Here is a 19,369-nt window from a genome sequence, read left to right as displayed (position 1 = left end):
ACGTACGCATGGCGATGCGCACCATGCAACCAGGGCCACACTGGTGCGAGGAGAGTGTTAACAACGATTGTGCCAGTTCTTCTGCTATGCATGGAAAACAAACTGTGCTTGAGGAAATATAGGAAGGCCGGAAGTTAATCCATGAATAAAGACAACAAACATTCTCATTTATGAAAAGCTTTTTATTCTACTTTCTACGAACTTGAAGTTAAAAAAGCAAGTTAAGCAAAGACTCATGCGCTTCAAGTTTTCTCGCCGTTTCTCTTGTCTGCGGCGTCTGAAAGCTTTTCTCCTTTCTTCAGATACCCTGCGAAAGAGACAATAACACCTTGAATAACTTTTCCGTAGTGGCGCAGCTTAATGCGATATTATTCTCAAATTAAAGCTTGCTACCCTTTTCTTCCTTTCGAGTATATTTAGCAGACATTGAGCTGAAATCTCTTAGGTTTCCTGGAATAATGAACTTCTAGTAAAGCATCGGTAAAGCTTCTTGAACTTAGTAAATATTAATTTACCAGTCAACAAGTTCAAGGATTTTCTGTGTCGGGGACTGTCTCCAATTTCCGTGTGTTGAAGAAAAAAGCAGTTAGTGCCGCTCCTCCGAGAAGCTGAAGCCGTGAGACATTAGCGGATTCATTCGGTACATTTTCAGTGAACTTGCAATTAAAAAGGAGGAGCCAGGATGAATTAAGAAAAAAGTGTATCTTTAATTTATTTCTCTTTCTCTGTGATTGGTTAACAAAACTCGCGCTACTTTCTTAACCAATGGGAATCCAAACCAAAACCAATCTTTTTCTGGCCGCACGCGTTTTCCCGCGCTTAGCGTCATTTACAAGTATTTGCTTCGAATTCTGATTGGCTCTTTGTGTTGTTTACATCTGTTGCGATTGGCCAGATTAATTACTTTGGTTTTGGTTCTACGACACTCAGTTGGACACCGCTCTATATTTAATTAGGACATTACTGTGTTTTTATCTAATCTTACCTTTATTGGACACCCATACAGCTCAGCGCGCATGCTTATCCAGGAATACCAACTCAAAGGGTGGATTCGGACAAAGCGGGCGTGGAATGGCGGAAAGATATGATGAACAACAATGGAGTCGCGGTCAAAGTTGCCACGGAAAACCTTTAAAAAAAGTGAAATAGAGAATAGCAGTTAAAGTTGGACCGGGCGATCAGTTCACTTGTCTCACTTGACGCAGTTTGAATCAAATGTGATTAAGTGAGACAAGTGAACTGTTCGCCCGGTCCAACTTGAACTCTTTCCCAGTCCTACGGAGGGCAACAAATAATTCTTTGCGCGAAAAGTCGGTATATTTTCATTTATTTTACTGTCTGTTTTTCAATGAATCATTCTCTCGTTTGAATAAATCATTCTCGATGGCTTCGAGATTCTAACTTTTGTTTTGTCTCATTTTTCAGCCATGAAAACAAAAAAGCTTTGTTAACATTTCCTTTGACCGGCTACGTACGAGTCTATGACTGATATGACGTCATGCCAGGATTTGCTTTTTCATTGGAGAGGTGTACAATCATGTTACCCAAACGGCAAACGTGAGATTCGCGTTTATGTTTTCTTGAAAACGTTAGTACACAGATGAGAATGGTGCAAAATAATTCTGACCTTTGATGCTAACGCAAAACTACTCAATTTTACTGAGAAACTGAAAACAGCGAGTGGTCATCTGCCGTTTGCCGAAAACGTAATTCTTAATCTCTCTATTGCCTAAATTCCCTTCTATTCCATCGAGGAAACCTTATCTTGTATACGAATCTTCTCACTCTGGGTACGAGATAACGAAGAAACCGATCGATAGATGGGAAATATGATTGTATTAAAGGGACTTCTAGAAGCCCGTAATTCAGGTTTCTTCGAAGTGAAATTAGGTTAATCGTTTGACATTACCTTCTTCTTGCCACGCACCGTATACTGAACCCAGTAGGAACTGGTCAGGCTGTAAGACAGCGAGTAACTGGTGACCCATTGTGAAGCATCCTGCTTTCCTTGTGTGGCTACCTTAGTCACACTTGTGGGGTGACCGAGGTCGATCTGTAGCCACTGGTTGCTGCTTTTCGTTTTGGCGCACCAGGCTCCCGCTTTACCGGACCTAGCTACCAGGTTCAAACGGCCAAGTCTAGCTGCGTGGTTACCGCTGTAAATAGTCGAGGCAGACATGGCGGCATCCCGAATTCGGCCATCTTCCATTCCAAGGGACATTGAGCAATGATATCCTAAAAAAATATGTTCCCTTTTTTTCAAAACAAGAATAATATAAATGCTTCTTTAAAGAAAATTATGCTGGGCTTTGACATAACGAATGTTAGTATAATTACTCAGGTGATTATAGAGATTCTGTTGATCTGATTGGTCGAGGATTGCGTCATATCCTGCTATAATCACCTCGCGCGAGGTGATTATAGCGGGAGCACTAACTTTCAAAATGGCCGCTTAGCTATTTGTTGACATTTCTGAAAAAGAAGTAAATAGGATGAAAGAAAATGCAATTCCGAAAGGTACTAAAGATGCAGCTAAGTGTGAAGGTGAAGGTTTCGAAGGCAAGAGATGAAAATTTTGCTAATTGTAATAAAAACCCTTGAATTTGCATGTTGTCGATCTCGATGACTTAAAATGCCGACAACAAATTAAGTTAAATTCGAGCAAGATTTTCTTTATTAACAGAATGATTTCACAAACAAAAGACAGAATTTGAAAGCATGGAAGTAAACAACATGGATAAATGTCTCTGTAAGTTTTACGTTTCAGTGACGAGAAAAGAAAACAGTTTTCATATTCTGAAAACTAGTTTGTTGTCGGTTCGAGCGGCTCTCGACCACCATCTAAAGTCAGCGCCTCACAACAAAATATTTTCATCTGCGACAACCGTGTACTTGTTTAGTGAAGCCAACAAATGACTTAATTCCTACCTGAAGCAGCTTATCTCCCAGGGCAATTTATAAACGTCCGTTAACCGGCGAAGCCATCATGTCAACAAGAAATTGTGCAATAAAATGCTATCGCTCACACTTGTGATCCCGGCTCGAGTTTTACACCAAACAGCCTGGTTCATCTCCATCTATTTTGGTAAACGGGTCGGAGAAACCCAATATTCATTCACAGAAGTCAGTGCTTCGTCTCAATGAAACGGCAGTTAAAGAATACTGACATTCTGCTTGAGGCCGTATGCAGTTTATCGATTGCGCATGTGATTTCGATTGAGCATCATGTGATCGGCAGACTGTGCGTCTCTGTTCATTGACGCGTGACGATTTGAAACAAACAAACCAAACTGACATTTTTCGGACGGTACTTGTTTTTCTCTGATAATCACCTGACTAATTATACTAAAACAATTATTCGCCTCAGGCTCAGTAAATATTGGTGAATATTCCCCTCGACTTCGTCTCGGGGAATATTCACCAACATTTACTTCGCCTTCGGCGAATAATTGTTAAATAGTTAGTGAAGTAGATTAAAACGCTTTCGAGCAAACGTGTGGTCTCTGTTTGCATCAACATAGGTGACAAAATCCCGTGACATTGATCACACAGTTTAGTCTTAACTTCAATACATTAAGTTTAAAGTTGGTGCTTTCAGCTTCCAGTTTATAGGGTTTCCAGTTATAGCAATTAACCTTCTTCTCTGACCGTACCTCCATGGTTGGCATCCCGTGGGACATACAGTTACATCGAGCACTATGATGTTAATACTTTTATGTCACTATCACTTTTACTATGACTCTTATAATTGCGATTGTGTTTTTATGATGACGGTGATGACGATGATAATGATGATGGTATGAGGATGTTCACATCTTACAACTACAATATCTCATTATTCTGAATAACCGATAATGCAAGGACAGGTAACAGAAAATAAAGGTTCTCACTGAAATAGCACACGCAAAACCTTTAAAAATTGTCTGCGATATATATCGGACAGTTTCAAATTGTCACGGATCTTTGAAAATTGCTGATGTTGGAAAGATCATTGTAACAATATTAGTAAATAAAATCCAAAATGATAGAGGTTCTTGACTTTTTCAGTCCGTGGAACCTATAGTTTTCCTAGTAGTATGCTTGTTTGTTTCATATACTTACATTTATTTAGTATTTATTCAGGATGTTTGTCTTCTGTAGTATAGCTCAGTGGTAGGGCATTCGAACTAGTAATTGGAAGGTCATAGGTTTGATTACTATTGGGAGAACTACACAGGATTACCCTTTTCCGAGTATGGCTGTTTTACTGCCTGAAACAATACCGCCATGAAGTAACATAACATCACATTTCTGTCACAAAATCCAAAACTACACTCAGTAACCATGCACTGCTACTGTCTATTTACCTTCCTGGCAGCCATAAACCTCCGCCCTCATGGAGATGTGACCAGACCACGTCTTGGGGTGGAAACGAAGGAATTGGGCTTGGATTGGCGAATGCAGGGAATGGAAAACTGGGGTGTTGCGGTCGATATTGCCTCCAAAAACCTGGCACATTATAAAAAAGCAGATTTAAGGTTTAATGAAAGGTTCAAAATAATTTATTGGCATGTGTAAACTAAAAGCCACAACATGCAGTGAATACAATTATTTCATCCGTCTGAATGGATTGAAACCATTATGACAATCACATAACGGAACGCATCGTTAATGGCCATTTTCAAATGACCATTTTATCAGTTAGTACATAAAATAAGCCATTCTAGAGTCATCAGGGTTAATATGATGCAAAACATTGCAATTTAAAATGCATAATGCATGTGCAAGGGAAAGCATAATTGAGTTTTAGCGGTAAAGATCCGCATCAAGTTGGTAGTTTAAAATACCTTGATATGCCCATTAGAAAGTCTGTACCAGGCCCAGTGAGTTCCATCCACGCTGTAGGACAAACTATAGCTCATCACCCACTGGTTACTGTCATACCTCCCCTGAGTCACCACTTTGGTCACTGTTGTTTCCCGCGCAAAGTACACCTGCAGCCATTGGTTTCCATCGTTACTGCGTGCGCACCAGGCACCGGCCTTACCTCTACTGGGGATTTTATTGAGACGGGAAAACTGAGGAATGTAATTGGCGCCGTAGGAAGTCGAAGCTGATAATGCGCTGTCAGGGAGATGGCCACTTTCCATTCCCAGAGGAAGGAAACAACTGCGAGCTACCGGTCGAATGAAGATAAAAAAAAAGTTTAAAAGACGTTTTCCTTTTGTTGTCCTTTGATATCTGAAAATAAATCTTAATTGCTCGTTGAAGCAATGATATCACAATTGCGTGTATTACTGAGAAACATAACGTACTTTATGAAAGGTTTTACTTTTCAACTTAACTGCCATCCCAAACAGTCTGGCAATGAAACGTTGACACGGCTGACGTTCTCGGGTGGCATATGCTGGACCAAATCTTTGATAGGGAAGTGAGGCTGGACTCTGTTAACCCTGACCTTCCATTGTTAAGAGAAAACTGATTTTCACTCACAATTTAAGAGAAAAAGCTTCATTTGAGCACCGGTTTAAACAGAATTCTCTTATCTTTTTAAGACAAGATGCTTCATTGGTAACCCCATTTCCATAGCGTTCAGATTTTCATACCCTGTTGAAGATAAGTGCTTCATTTGTGACCTTGTGACCCTGTTTAGACAGCAGTTTCTTATTCGCATGCCCCATTAAATCTATTCAGCCTATGTAGGGGGGGGGGGGGGGGAGGGGATACAAAGTGCCTGCGCTGCGTTTGAGCATTCATAACATTTTTTAACATTAAAGCAAAGACAGCCAAACTTGGTGACTTCTCTTAAACTTTATCTCATGTTTTCTAGCAAAAACTTGGGATGACATTAATTTGTTCACTTGAGATGCTGTTTCCATGACAACACACCTCATTGGTCACCCTTTTAAAGAAGCCAAACTGGATGCTACCGTAGACGCAACTTATTCCATCGGTTACGTATGTGTTTACGTACTGTTTGCATTGTGCCAATGGTGGAACCAGTGGTTATTGATAAAAATTAATTTTTTTTTAAAACATTTCCAATCTGATTGTGATAAACTCCGAAAATGCACACCTTTTAAACTACTTCCAGGACTTACTCAAGCGTTAGTCACAGTAAAGGAGGATAATGCACCTTAAATTTGTAAATTAACGTGGTTTGTCTGTCACTGCTTGTATGGCATGTTGTGGGTCTTTCAGGAGCAAGTCAAAACTATTTCCTTGTACCGTAAGTAATAACGGTCATTTCATATTTTTTTAATGAATAGATCCACTATTGGTAACATCCAGATTGTAAAGGAACATAATTGTACGTATAATACAGTTCAAGTTTTTTTTTTATCAAAATTAAAGAAAAGTCGACAAAAATATCATGTGAAAGAAAGTGTTTCACTGTTCTAAGGTGTTTAATCATAGCCTTACACACTACTTTCATTAGTTAATTAGCCATTCTATCCACAAATTAACCGAAAACTGAAGGGTTAGAAATGGATTTATTTTTCTTAATATAAATTTTTAACAGTAACATGCTTACCGTCTTCACAACCATATATCTCCACCCTCATTGACACGCGGCTATTCCAACCTTTAGGATGGAAGCGAACACTCCGGGCAAAAATCCTTGTGTTAGGACTAAAGAAATGTTTAACAACTGTTGTTCTATCACTGTTGCCGAGGAACATCTGCGGTTAAGATTGACCAATTAATGAATAATTAAAAACTGGTGAATCATCGAATCATCGTTCACTCACACATTCAATGAGACAGTGCTTCACAGTCAGTCACAAGATCATAGACTTTCAGTCTGACTGTAAAGCGGCTTGTCGGCTGGTTGCCTTATTTGCTGGGCAACTAGTTAGTAATTTAGTCAACTAGCCTGTCAGTGAGTCAGTCACTAGTCGGTCAGTCAGACAGTCAGTCAGTCAGTCAGTCAGTCACACAGTCAGCTAATCAGCAGTTTAGATATTGCTTCAGTGTAACTTACCTAATATTAAATTCACCTTGTTCACAGGATAATTGTTAATCATCGCACAGATTTTGATAAAAGAGGTTTAGATTAAGTGCGTTTTGTAATCACGGACTAGGCAATCTCTCTTTAAATTCTGTCAATACCTTGACTTGACTGTTTTCCCGGATGTAAACCCAGTTGAAGTCGTCAGCAGTGTAAGCCAATGAGAAGCTTGTTACCCACTGATTATCGTCATGACGCCCCTGAGTAGCCACGCCTCTTATATTGAACATGCGCCCCAATTTAACCTGGAATTGTAATTTGACAAGTGGCAAACTTTGAAACATTATTTAGCCCATGTTGAGATTTTGTTGAGGAAAAAGAAATCAGGTAAATTTAATACAGAATTCTGTTTAGGGGGATAGAAGTCACCTACATTGATGCCAGACTCTACTGATATGTAATTGTTGAGTGCTTACCTGCGAATTTGAGTTTGAGGCAAGTTACTCAAGCTTGTTATTGGGGAAAGGAAACTTATTCACAGCATATAGATATTCAGGGTCACACAACAGTTCATTTTAGTGAATATCTGTTCGGAGAGCCTTAAATCGCCTGAGAAATTCGGAATTACTTGGAAGGAAAATCTACAGTTTTCTTTTGCTAAATGTCATCTCAGAAACACTGTAAAGCTTAAATTCCTTTCGTTTCGAAACTAAGGGGAAAATGTTGTTAAAAATGCGAAAAAAGGTCAGCTTGCATTTTCGCAGTAACAACTGGTAAATTCGGGGAATAAGATTTCGTCTCCGGCTAAAACTTTCTTTCCATTTAAATTTTCAGCTAAAGTATTGAAACAGATCATACTGTACTAGCTTGCGAAAATGTGTCTACAAAACGATCTTGGAACACAGGAGGAAATATTTTAAGTATTGTTGGGTATCCCTTGAAACCTGGCTTCACTGCTGAGATAAGACACTCAAGCAACAACAACCAAACAAACAGAAAACAAACAAACAACAAACAAACCGAGGGAGTTTTTTCAAAGGGGTAAATGAAAAACGGAGCTTTCCAAATAAGTAATCTGATAGGATTCCAGCACTTTTGATATGTTTGAAGGTCTACAAGTATGGCAAATGGAGAAACACAGTCGGGTCTCTGTTACTGGGTAAGTATGTATGCTGTTAACCCACTCGCTATGAAAGAGAATGCGTTTTCGAGAACGCAAAACTACTAGACAATCTGAGAAGTAATTTCAAACCTGAAGCCATTGGTTGACGTTATTATGGCGAGCCGCCCAGCAATATTTCCCGGCATTTGGAAGCAAGTTGAGTCTCGCTCGGTTTGGGAGGAAACTGGCACTGTAATAGCTTGATGCTGTAAATGCTTCATCAGGAATTCTATCATCCTCGACCCCCACCGGCATTAGGCAGTTCTTTACTGAAATGAATAAACAAAGAAACAAATAGCAAAATATAGCAATAAATGAATTAAGTAATAGAATTTATAAACTGTTTTCTTAAAAATTGGGAAGAATGACAACTTTTTCCCGAAAAACAGGGAACAAACATTTTAACATTACTTTTAAATTAGAATGTAAGCCCATAGCAACTAGCAAGAGTCAACTCAGCAGGCCAAGCGAATCCAGTCCCAGCCCACCTCACCCCTCCCCCTATAACAAATACTACTGAAAAGGCTGGTTACAGTTGAACAAGTTTGCACGCTGACAATTTTCTTTTTGCATCCAAAGTTCAAGTATACTTATTTCATATATTCCACTTCCATCACTTCACCTCGACGGGTATATTACGAATTCACAAAATGGCCAGCTTCCAGTTGGGTTGATTGCTCAGTTGGTAGAGCACTGCACCGGCATCTTAGAGGTCATGGGTTCGAATCCCGTTCAAGGCTGAACTGCCTTCAAGCTTTCTTTCCGCAACTGCTTAAGTTGCTACACAACTGCTACTGTCATTCAATTATTCAATTTTTTTTATTTGTGCGTGAAAGAGTGAAAAATAGTTTTTCGTATTAGGATTTCCGGCTTTGACAAGTTACATCGACTTCTGTAAACCACTGGTCAAGTTCAGCGGGCTTGATAAGTTTCTTTAGTGACTATGATTTGGCATGAGGAAACTTACCGAGGAAACATACCGATTCTGGAATAAAGAGACGGTCAAGGAAAACCTTTCCACAATTTCTCATGAGCACGAGGAAATACAATTCATCATCTAAAACATTTCTAAAAAACTGTCATGTTAAAATGTACAAACAAGTTCACACGAACAATTTTCAATATTTAACAAGTTTTTTTTTTCATGGCTAAAAAAAGTGTTTGACTTAGACAATTCTTAAGTATAGTTTAATTCCTTGTTTAGGAATAATACAACTCGAGTTTAAAAGTGCACCTCTGTATGGAATATTTTTATGAATATTACGTTTTCTGTTAGTAAAAATTTTTTCCTTCTTCTTTTCTTCCATCAACACAAGAGACGGAAAACGTACGGCCCGTAGGCAGCTACCTTGAACTTTCTAGGTCCCTGCTACTCGTGCTGAATGAAAACAAAAATCCATGGCATATAGATATATTGATGCTGTTCACAGTGTATCCGAGTTTGGAATATCGCATGCAGGCAATTTGCCAATTTCTACTTTCTGTTTTCTTTCTCGACAAAGTCACTGAAAACAACGAACAGTTGTATTCTTGTGGACATACAGGGAAGTCTATAATGCCCAGAATTTGACCGCACATACATGTACTAGCTTTGATGAAGAGAAATAATGAAAAGGATCGTTCACTAACAACATTCGTTGCGAGCATTACCAGAGTAAAAGTATTTTGCAAAGGCTGTCAAATGCCTTTGGAAAATTTAAGATTGGACGTGTTGGTAGAAACTGCAATAAACTGGATTTTGAGTGAAATATGAGATTCAACTTGAAATTTAAGATTACAGTACCAGTAATCTTTGCCCATTCAAAGTCTTAACAATTCTGTGCCCCACCCTCTCCAGAAGCCACAGATTTAAGATGTTGGGACATCAATAGCAATTCACGTGAAGATTTCAGCTGATTATCAAAGACCACTGGAGATTTACCTATAAGTCCGAAGATTTTATCAGTGAAGACATGAAAGCCTTCTGAAGATCCATAAGTAAGTAACTGCTGTAAGAGAATCATTTTAAGTAAACTATTTGGAGTATTTCTAATGCAATTATAATTAAGTACGTAAATTATGATCATCCGGGTGAGTGTAGTCCTGAGAAGGACTGTTTGTGGTGACTTTGATTCAAAGTCACCACAAACAGTCCTTCTCAGGACTACACTCACCCGGATGATCATAATTTACGTACTTATGACATGACTCCTGGGTTCAAACCATTTACAGGAATTATAATTGACACCAAAGGCTCCACTCCTATTCAATGATGATCCGATCCGTGTCATTACCAGTTCAAGTGACGCTACACTTTACATGGCTCGAATAACAAATGAATAACTTACCATTTCGACAGCCATACACTTCAGCTCTCAAACAAGGGATGTTATGATTGTGAGTCAGGGGATGAAAACGGACATAACGAGCTTCAATGTGAGGCTTTAATGAGTGCGTAATGACCGTGTTTCTGTCAGTGTTACCAGCAAAGATCTGAGAAAGAAAAAGAAAAGGAATTTTAACACTGATATTCGTAATATGCTTGCAAATGTCAACATATTGACATATACGACGTATGTAAATTAGGTCACGTGACCTAATGCGGCCGTAAAATTCATGAAAACGTTTTACCAAAAATGGCACCACTTTTTATTGCCTTCTGGAGGCTTTAAACTGTGCAAGTATTAGGCACTTCATTTCTGTGCTTGGGCCTTTTAGATATTTCTTTCAATTTGAAAATAAACGGCTATTTTTACTAGTGCCCAGTCCCTTTTAAAAATTAAGCTGTTTCGCCGTTTATTTTCCAATTTACTACTACGTAGTTTCTGTTACTCTTAAAAGGACTTCCGGCTTTTTTCCATGAAAACATTATTTATTATAAGTTTCTGGGGCCCAACTTCGCTTTCATTTTATTGCCTCGTTTAATTTTCTCTAAGTTTGTGTTTTGCATTGTTTTTATTAATTGTTATCTGTAGACGAGAATAAAAAATTATCAAGGTCGTAGGTGGGTTAAGAGATCAAGGACGTGTCGTTTCCCTCGCCTTTAAGATTTTATGCCTCGCTGCGTACATACGCAACATCCAAGTGCCAAAACATAAAAAAAAAATGACACTTGTAACTAACAATCTGGACCCTTGTTATTACACGCCCGTGCATTAAACGAGTCCAAGAAAAAGTAAGTGTTAGAAGTCTTAAACGAGGATAATTGAACCCATTGTTGAATTCTTCAATGAGTTTTCTTTTTTTGCGCGCAAGGGCCTAGCTTGTAAGTTACAGTTATAAAAGTTTTATTAAATTGGCCCCCAATGTAATGCGATACGAGGAGTTAAAGACTATCTATGGACTCGAAGCTTCCTCCTTTGGGTCAGAGAGCGACAAAACAATCCAGTGTGAACAGTTTATTTTACCTTGTATACAGCTCGTTGTTTGTACCAAGTCCAGTGTATTCCATCCACACTGTATGACAGTTTGTACGTCTTAACACTGTCCTCGCTGTTGTACCGGCCTTGAGTTGCCACTTTTGTCACAGCAGTAATTTCACCCAAGTCTATTCGAAGCCACTGATTTGTACTTTTAATCTTTGGACACCAAGCGCCCATGTGTTTGCCATCGCTCAAAAGGTTAAGTCTTGCTAGCGAAGGCCTGTGACGATTGTCAAGACTACCTGAAGCTGTGAATGAACTATCAGGAATCCGTTTGTCTTCCAAACCAAGTGAGATGGAGCACCTGTGAACTGCAAAACAACAGGCCCCAGTTGTTCAAAGGCCCGATAACTTTATCCGGTGGATAAGTCACTATCCGACAGTTTCAATCTGTGCAAAGATTTCGGTATTTCATCGTGTACAAGCAAATATAGACAATTTAACCACAGTCTAGTTTAGGAGTGTACGAAAACCTTGGACAACGTTTAACGTGAAGTAAATTTTAGACCCCGAATAGTACCTTATCCAGCGGATAAAGTTATCCGGCCTTTGAACAACTGGGGCCAGATATGTTGGGAAATTGCACTGATGAGTCCCTCAGTCCAGGTATTACTGATAATTAGCACAGAGCCTTCTGTTTGAAATCCTTACCATGGTCATTCACGCAGTAAAAACACCTGGCACATATTTAGATTATAGCCCCATTCATGTGACACCCAAAAGCCAGGGTTGATGGTTAAATTGGTACAAAACTGAAACTAATTCACTAGGTACAACATAACGTCTTTCGGCAGCAAGCAACTTAATTTTGGTTTATTTTGGATACACAGACGTGCCTAAACCTTCAATGCAAAGGTTCTCTGTGCTTGTTCTGCAACTAAACCTTGCATTAGTAAATATATATCTTATTCATATAGACATGCATTACTACAAAAAGTGTGAAGCTTGAAGTGGTGTTAAATTAGATTGGTAAAGACCATATAAAGAAAAATTGCATTCGATATATCTTGGGCGTTTGAGGCGGAGACTGAGTATGGAGCTTAACAAATTACGTAATTTTTTATTCACCATAGTTGTTTATGTGTTATTGATATGAATTGTCTCATTGGTCAAGAAGACCCTCTCAGTTATCGGCAAGTTACAGATGCACGAGTCCCATCTAATACTGTCACTGATTTTTATTGTGGATGTCAAGTCATTTCCTTTAGGTTTTACCAACGTACCATTTCTACAGCCATACACCTCTGCTCTCATAGAAATATGACCATGCCACGACTTTGGATGGAAGCGAATGAACCGAGCATTGAAAGCTTTCACAAGCAGGTGTTCCACGACTGTATGTCTGTCCCTATTGCCTGAAAACACCTTTTTATAAAACAATGGCTAAAATTAGTATTCTACAGAGAACATGCGACAACAACTCTCTTAAAACTTTTTTTTTGCAATTATTGCTACAAAGCGGTTTTAAATTTGGTAGCCAAAATTTGTCAGACTAATCATACAGTTACATAATTGCTCACATGACGTCTGTAGACTCCTGTCTAGATATCAGCTCAACCAGTCACTAAACTACAAGCCGGCAATGCAATTGAAGCGTTCATGTCCATAACGTCAAAGACGCTGTTTTAAGTATTAACGCAAGTTAATGCATTATATTAAAGAAATGTCCACTGGGCAAAATAGTAACGTCTCTTATTTACGATCGTTTCTTCAGATAAGTCAGCTTAGAGCTACCAGCTGTTGTCATGGATACATGTTAATCTCTAAAACATAAGTGTCTTCTTTTCAACAATGGTAAGCATTTTGATTAAGTTTAAGTTTAAGTTTAATAATGCTTTGTCATGCTAGTATATGTGCAATAAAAATGAAATTACAAAAGAGATAAAAAGCGCATGACCGGAGAATTATGCTTAAGAGAATAATAATCAAAATTAACGATGCAATCGATTAAATACAAAAAAAGCTGTATTTCTTGATAGGCTTTTGAAACTTGGAAGAACATGCAGTTTCAATATCTGCAACCGTTAGACCTACAGCTGCCCATTAATGGTGATATTATTGTATTTACTTACCCACGTGACACTGTTTTCCTTGTACTCGACCCAGTGCATCCCGTCCACGCTGTAAGAGAGAGTGAATTTTGTCACCCATTGGTCAGCGTCCTGCCGCCCTTGTGTTGCTACTTTTGTCACTCGTACCAGCTCCCCAAAGTCGATTTGAAGCCATTCTTTTCCGTTATTAGTTTTAGTAGCCCAAGACCCATGTCCCTTACTGTCGGCGTGGATGTTCAACCTGGCCCTTGCTGGGACAAATTTGGCATCGTGGCTGGAAGAGGCAGAAAACGCAGCGTCTGGTACGTGACCGTTTTCCAATCCGAGAGGAAGAGAGCAGCGGTACACTACAAAATAATGTAAACTTCCCAGATTATTTACATTGCTATTGTTCAAGAGAAAAAAAAATGACAGTAACAAGTAAAGATGTTCGTAGCTGATAATATTTAAGTTGCTTGTCATTCTGCTAGGTCATCAACTGTAAAAGTCAATTGTAATCAATCAATCAATCAATCAATCAATCAATCAATCAATCAATTAATCAACCAACAACAAGTCAGTCAGTCAGTCAACTAATTAATCAATGAAGGGAATTGAATAAATTCATCAAACAGATGAAAGTGTATTAAAATCTGGCCAAATCGTAATTTAAGTCAGACAAAGCGAGTCTTCATCAGGAACCAAGAAAACTAAAATACAAGTATCAACTTATTTAGCTATCTTTTCTTTAAGAAAGTAAAAATAAATATGGAACCTGACTGGCTTATTTACCAAAAGTACCTGTCAATCAACTCTTTTGAAAGTTAAAGAACTCGTTTTACAAAACTTGGTTGAACTGGCAGGCATTTCAAAACAACGGTTGATGTCAAAAATAAAATGGTGAGTTCATTGCGTAGTCATCGCACAATTGTTTCCTTTTTGTATGCTTGAAACGTGTCCTTCACTTTTGCAATTCGCACTGTCTAATTTTTCGAGCTCTTGTAAGAGTATAATACTGTATTTCTTAGTTGGTTGAAGAAGGTGCGGCTTACCTAACAACGGATTCGTGTAGATACTTCTTTTGTGGAGTGATAGCTTATCGTCTTCTTCGTGGTTGGCAGGTGCCTGGGAGAGAGAAAATGAAATTAAAACTTAAAGTGCGTGTATGTGTTAAACCCTTCTTTCTTTTCCCTTTGCAGTGTGCGCATGATAATTTTAAGATAAAAGCTGAGAGAATGTCATTTGGGCAATGATCGCCAGTAGTAATGTATTTTCAGCCAATCAGGTCCAAACGAAACTCCGTTTTGACTCGCACACTCGCATTTTGCCGCACTTGACACCTTTTACAAGTTTTTGCTTCAATCCCTCTCTGATTGATGCATTGCATTATTTGTTCCTCACGTGATTGGCCAGATGTGATGAGACAGTTGGTTATCAGTTGGTTTATAGTGCAAATTAACAAAGTTAGAATTAATTGGCATGTCTGCCTATTTCTTACAACCCAGTTTTTTCCATTAATCATGCAGTTAAGATGACATTGTTTTTCGAATTTATTTGATTATCGTAAAACCAAAGCCAAAATTGTTACTCTGGCTGATCAGGAGAGATTTAAACAGCACAATAAACCAAACAAGAACTTGAAGCAAATGCATGAAACCGGCGCCGAGCGCGGGAAAACGCGTGTGCGCATTACACGATTGGTTTTGGTTTTGCATGTATCTCATTGGTTGAGAAAGTGGTGCGAATTTTGCTAACCAATTACACAGAGTGGTAAATGAAAACTAAAACAAACACAAGATTACCTTCGACAGTCGCTACAAACAACCAGAGGAATATTGTAGCCAAAAGAAAGTACATACAAGATTTGACACTGAAAACAGAGTAAGTTAAAATTAAGGCAAATCCGAGTCCATTCTAAGGTTTTTTTTAAAATAATTTAAATGAATATACTATCTTTTTAAGTTATTCTCATCAGATTTCAGAATGGAAAGTAACGTTTTTACCTAGAAAATATCACAACAGTTAAGAATTTAGCTTAGAGTGATTTACGTAAGATATTGTACTTTCTGTCACTACCAGTTCTATTGACTTTTTAAAAATGCATTTTTCTTCCAAATATTTCCCTCATAGAATGCATTTAACAAACCAAAAACCTTAAAGCAGATTCGGGTGAAGATCAGCGAATTAAAATATATCTCCGTACCTTCTTAGAAGAATATTCGGTGTGGCAGAGTGATATCAGCAATGCGACGATAAAAATGTTCATGAAAAAAAGAGCCATTCTCTGAAAAGTCTCCGTAAAGTTCCTTCTTTCGTTACTGAAACTCGAACGAATGACGCAGGTAACCAGAGGGGACCACTGCTTTGAAGTGAATGAGCTATTGTTTTGAAGAACTTGAATTTTCTGGTATGAATCTATTAGGCCTAACTATTGTTTTAGGAAACTTGAAATGTCTCGAACTAGTTATTTACATTTCGACCATTGTTCACTAGAAACTTGAACTGTCTTGAAAATAATTATTATTTATAAGCAATTGTTCCAAAGATCTTGAGGTTTCTCGTGCCAGTTTGTTTACAGATGTATTGTTCGTGGTTGAAAAACTATCAACTAAAGATCTGGAATGGGTTAACCTTTGCTGAGGAGGATAATAGGGAAAAAAATTAAAAAATTAAAGACTTTTAAATTGAAATGGTCTTACCTATATTCGTACATTTCATCAAGCCCTCTTTTTCAGACCATTCAAACCCATATGGAATCCAATCTCCTTTATAACAAAAGAGCTTCTTATTCTCCGCTGTTTCTCTATAGTATTACATTATGTAACTTTTTGATTCTACACATTGCCCACTGGAAGCAAAATTAAGCAGCATCTTAGCTATTAATTTTCGTCTATTAATTTTCGTCTAGCAACATAGTTTAAGCCAGAATATTAATTGCATGACGAGAAAAAATTATAAACAATAATGGAAATAAAAGAAACATCATACAACTTTATTGGGGCGATTTCGGCTTTTTGGTCATCAAATCCCGTTGGAGCACTTCTTTTTGGCGAATTGAAGAACAAGAAATAATTTCAATTGCTACTTTTCTAAAGTTATTCCAATATTATTTTCAAATTTAAAACGGGTACAAAACCATGAAGAACTAAAATAAAATCTGATAAAAATGCAATTTCATGTTGCTTTGTATAGTTGCAGTACAAAATATTTAGGTGAAAACTGTGTAATCTTACAGAGAACTAAAGAAATTGTCACTGAGTACAAAAACATAATGCTATAAACATACTATAAGCAGCGTAAAAGGCGAATAACTGTGGACATGAAGAGGAAAAACGTTTCAGTGAAGACAAGCGGTCTCGTGGTCTGATTTGCGGTTTAATAAACAGTAGGATTTCAAACTGAGGAACTAATTAAATGGATCTGTACTGTGAACCGATTGAATCAGCCATAAAGCATCTTGGTTATTAGTTAATGTAGCATTGCAGATCTGAATATTTTCTGCATCTAACCATTCAAGAATCAAAAATAGCCACATTGCTGTGAAAGAACATTTCCGGCTCATCAGTGCAAATGTCAGCTTATTTCGTTGTTATGCTCTTTAGCGTTCTTAGTAAAAGCTGAACCTTAATCGTCGGATTGTAGAAGGTGAATGTTTTACTAACTATGCCCACCTTTCGAGAAATTCAGTTTCGGCTTCAGAACGGGAAAGTAATATCACCGATGCGAAGATGAAAACGATAATCGAGTAACGAGCCATTCCAAAATCGTTTCTTCCACGAGACTCAATAGAATGACAAAGGTCTTCCAAGAGAACATTGCTTTGGGTTAATTATGCTGGCAGGAAACTGGAAAATTCTCGACAGAATCTATTTACAGAAGTTATGACTCAGCAGTTAACTTCTTAGTGCAAATGATGGGGGAGAGGTGGTGTTATTTAGATGGGTGTACCACCCCACTTGGGGATAGGACTAGATACCCAAAAACACTCTCTCATACATATTGTTACAGAACAGAATTTTATTTCGTTTATCTGTAAAGCACTGATTTGTTGGCGAACTTTTGTGAGGTTTAAACTAGAGTAATATTTCTCTTCTTCTACAGTAACACAACAAAAATTTAGTTTCTTTGCAATTAAAAGGAAACTTATGATTAGCCAAACAAATGGCAGCTTCGTATCTTGAATACTTGGGGAGAACAGAATAAAAAAGATTATATAAATTCATACTCTGCCAGATATAAAGTCATGTTATATTGTTTTTCTTTATGCGTAAAACGAGGGTCAGGTGGTTTGGCGACTTGAAAAGAATCTCTCTCTACGTTTGTGGTAAGACAGCACGAGAAAAGTGAAATTAAATTAAAAAATTCAGTTACTGATATTTTAGCAGATATTGCCCAACTTGTCCACGTTAGATAAACAATTTCGGTTGAACAATGGCTTTGTACATGTTTTACTCATCTACGCTTTTGCTGGAACATTGCATGTATCATCAACGCGCTCAATCTAGCTTTTTGACTGAACAATACATTTTCAAGGATCTGACTTTCTGCAGTTTACTACGAGAAACGTTAGCTGGGAAACTTATTGTACAAGAACCGACCAAGAAAAGGGTAAAAGGAGAGCTAGTTGTAGAGTGAAGAACCGAAGGCGTAAAAAATTCTATAGCGGCGGTTAGAAGTAAACAATGGCAAGGCTCAGGAAAGCGAAAACTGATTACGTTCAATTCAGCTCAGTGTACCCTTTCAAACATTGAAAAAAATGAATAGTATTTTGTGTACTTTTGTATCACTAACAAAACGTGTTTTGTTTTTTACCAGAAGCATCGGTAATATTCAGTCTCATTTGCAAATTTTAGTTTGCAACTTCCAAATCTTTAATTTATAAGTGTGTAAATATCAGCTTAATTCTCGTTTACGGTCTTTAACATCGTTAGTAAAACTTAAAGCTAAAATTAAGATTACATGAGGTGAATATTTTAGATAACTACAGTTACCAACCTTAAGAGAAATAGCGGCTTCATAACGAGGAAGCAATATCACCGATGCGACAATGAAAATGTTCATCAACAAACGAGCCATTCCAAAACCTTTTCTTCAGCGAGCTCAATAGAATGACGAGGCCTTCCAGGAAAACATTGCTTTGGGTTAATTATGCTGGCAGAAAACTGGAAAATTCTCGACAGAATCTATTTCCAGAAGTTATGACTCAGCAGTTAACTTCCTAGTGCAAATGATGGGAGAGGGGGTGGTGTTATTTAGATGGGCGTACCACCCCACTGGGGGGCAGGTCTGTAGCTAAAAATAAAATGTTGTTAGATGTTGTTACAGAATAGAATTTTGTTTCGTATATCTGTGAAACACTGTTTCGCCGAACTTTTATGAGGTGAAAACTAGAGTACCCTTTCCCCTGATCTACGATTATGACAAAACAAAAATTTGGTTTTTGGTTCTTAAAATTTGGTTTATTTACAGTAAAAGAAAACTTTATTTGCTTATGGATCCGTTCAAAGATTCATAATCGGCCAGATAGAACGTGGTGCTATATTGCTTTTTTTCTTTATGCGTCAAACGGGGGCAATCTCAGAAATAATTTAAGCAGAGGTTATCCAGCTTAACCACTCAGTTACATAAATAATTTCGGCTGAATGAGCCGAAAGATGGCTTTCTTTGAGTCACCTCCGTTTTCGCTGGATCCTGCGATGAATTTTAATTCATCGTCGTTCGTCATTCCTGTGAACACCCGTTTGAAACATACTTGCCTTAACGTGAGCAATAAACAGGGGCAATAAAAATACGAAAGAAAGGTGAGCTAGCATTTTTATAAAGACAACAACGTCTAGTAAATAAG

At 37.9% G+C, this 19,369-nt stretch overlaps 1 protein-coding gene across 2 annotated transcripts; it reads right to left on the bottom strand.

Annotated features, from left to right (window-relative positions):
- Positions 1-223: 223 nt before the first annotated feature.
- On the bottom strand, positions 224-18,638 carry LOC146456693 (uncharacterized). 2 transcript variants are annotated; one of them, XM_085092648.1, is made up of 14 exons: positions 18,520-18,638; positions 14,577-14,649; positions 13,567-13,892; positions 12,718-12,859; positions 11,480-11,805; positions 10,421-10,565; positions 8,184-8,362; positions 7,093-7,236; positions 6,515-6,662; positions 4,827-5,155; positions 4,347-4,488; positions 1,910-2,235; positions 986-1,129; positions 224-307 (listed from the first exon to the last, which is right to left on the bottom strand). In XM_085092648.1, the coding sequence occupies exons 1-14, from the start codon at positions 18,598-18,600 to the stop codon at positions 299-301; spliced, it is 2,514 nt and encodes an 837-aa protein (XP_084948774.1). In that variant the 5' UTR covers positions 18,601-18,638; the 3' UTR covers positions 224-298. The 2 variants fall into 2 exon arrangements, with proteins under 2 accessions (XP_084948774.1, XP_084948775.1); XM_085092649.1 differs by lacking the exon at positions 18,520-18,638 and adding an exon at positions 15,728-15,908.
- Between the last annotated feature and the right edge of the window lie 731 nt (positions 18,639-19,369).

This window comes from Pavona decussata, unplaced genomic scaffold (genome assembly GCF_977016875.1).
Source record: "Pavona decussata unplaced genomic scaffold, jaPavDecu1.1 SCAFFOLD_254, whole genome shotgun sequence".
Lineage (NCBI taxonomy): Eukaryota > Metazoa > Cnidaria > Anthozoa > Scleractinia > Agariciidae > Pavona > Pavona decussata.
The sequence above is the reverse complement of the archived record's forward strand: the minus strand, read 5'-3'. Positions and strand labels throughout refer to the sequence as shown.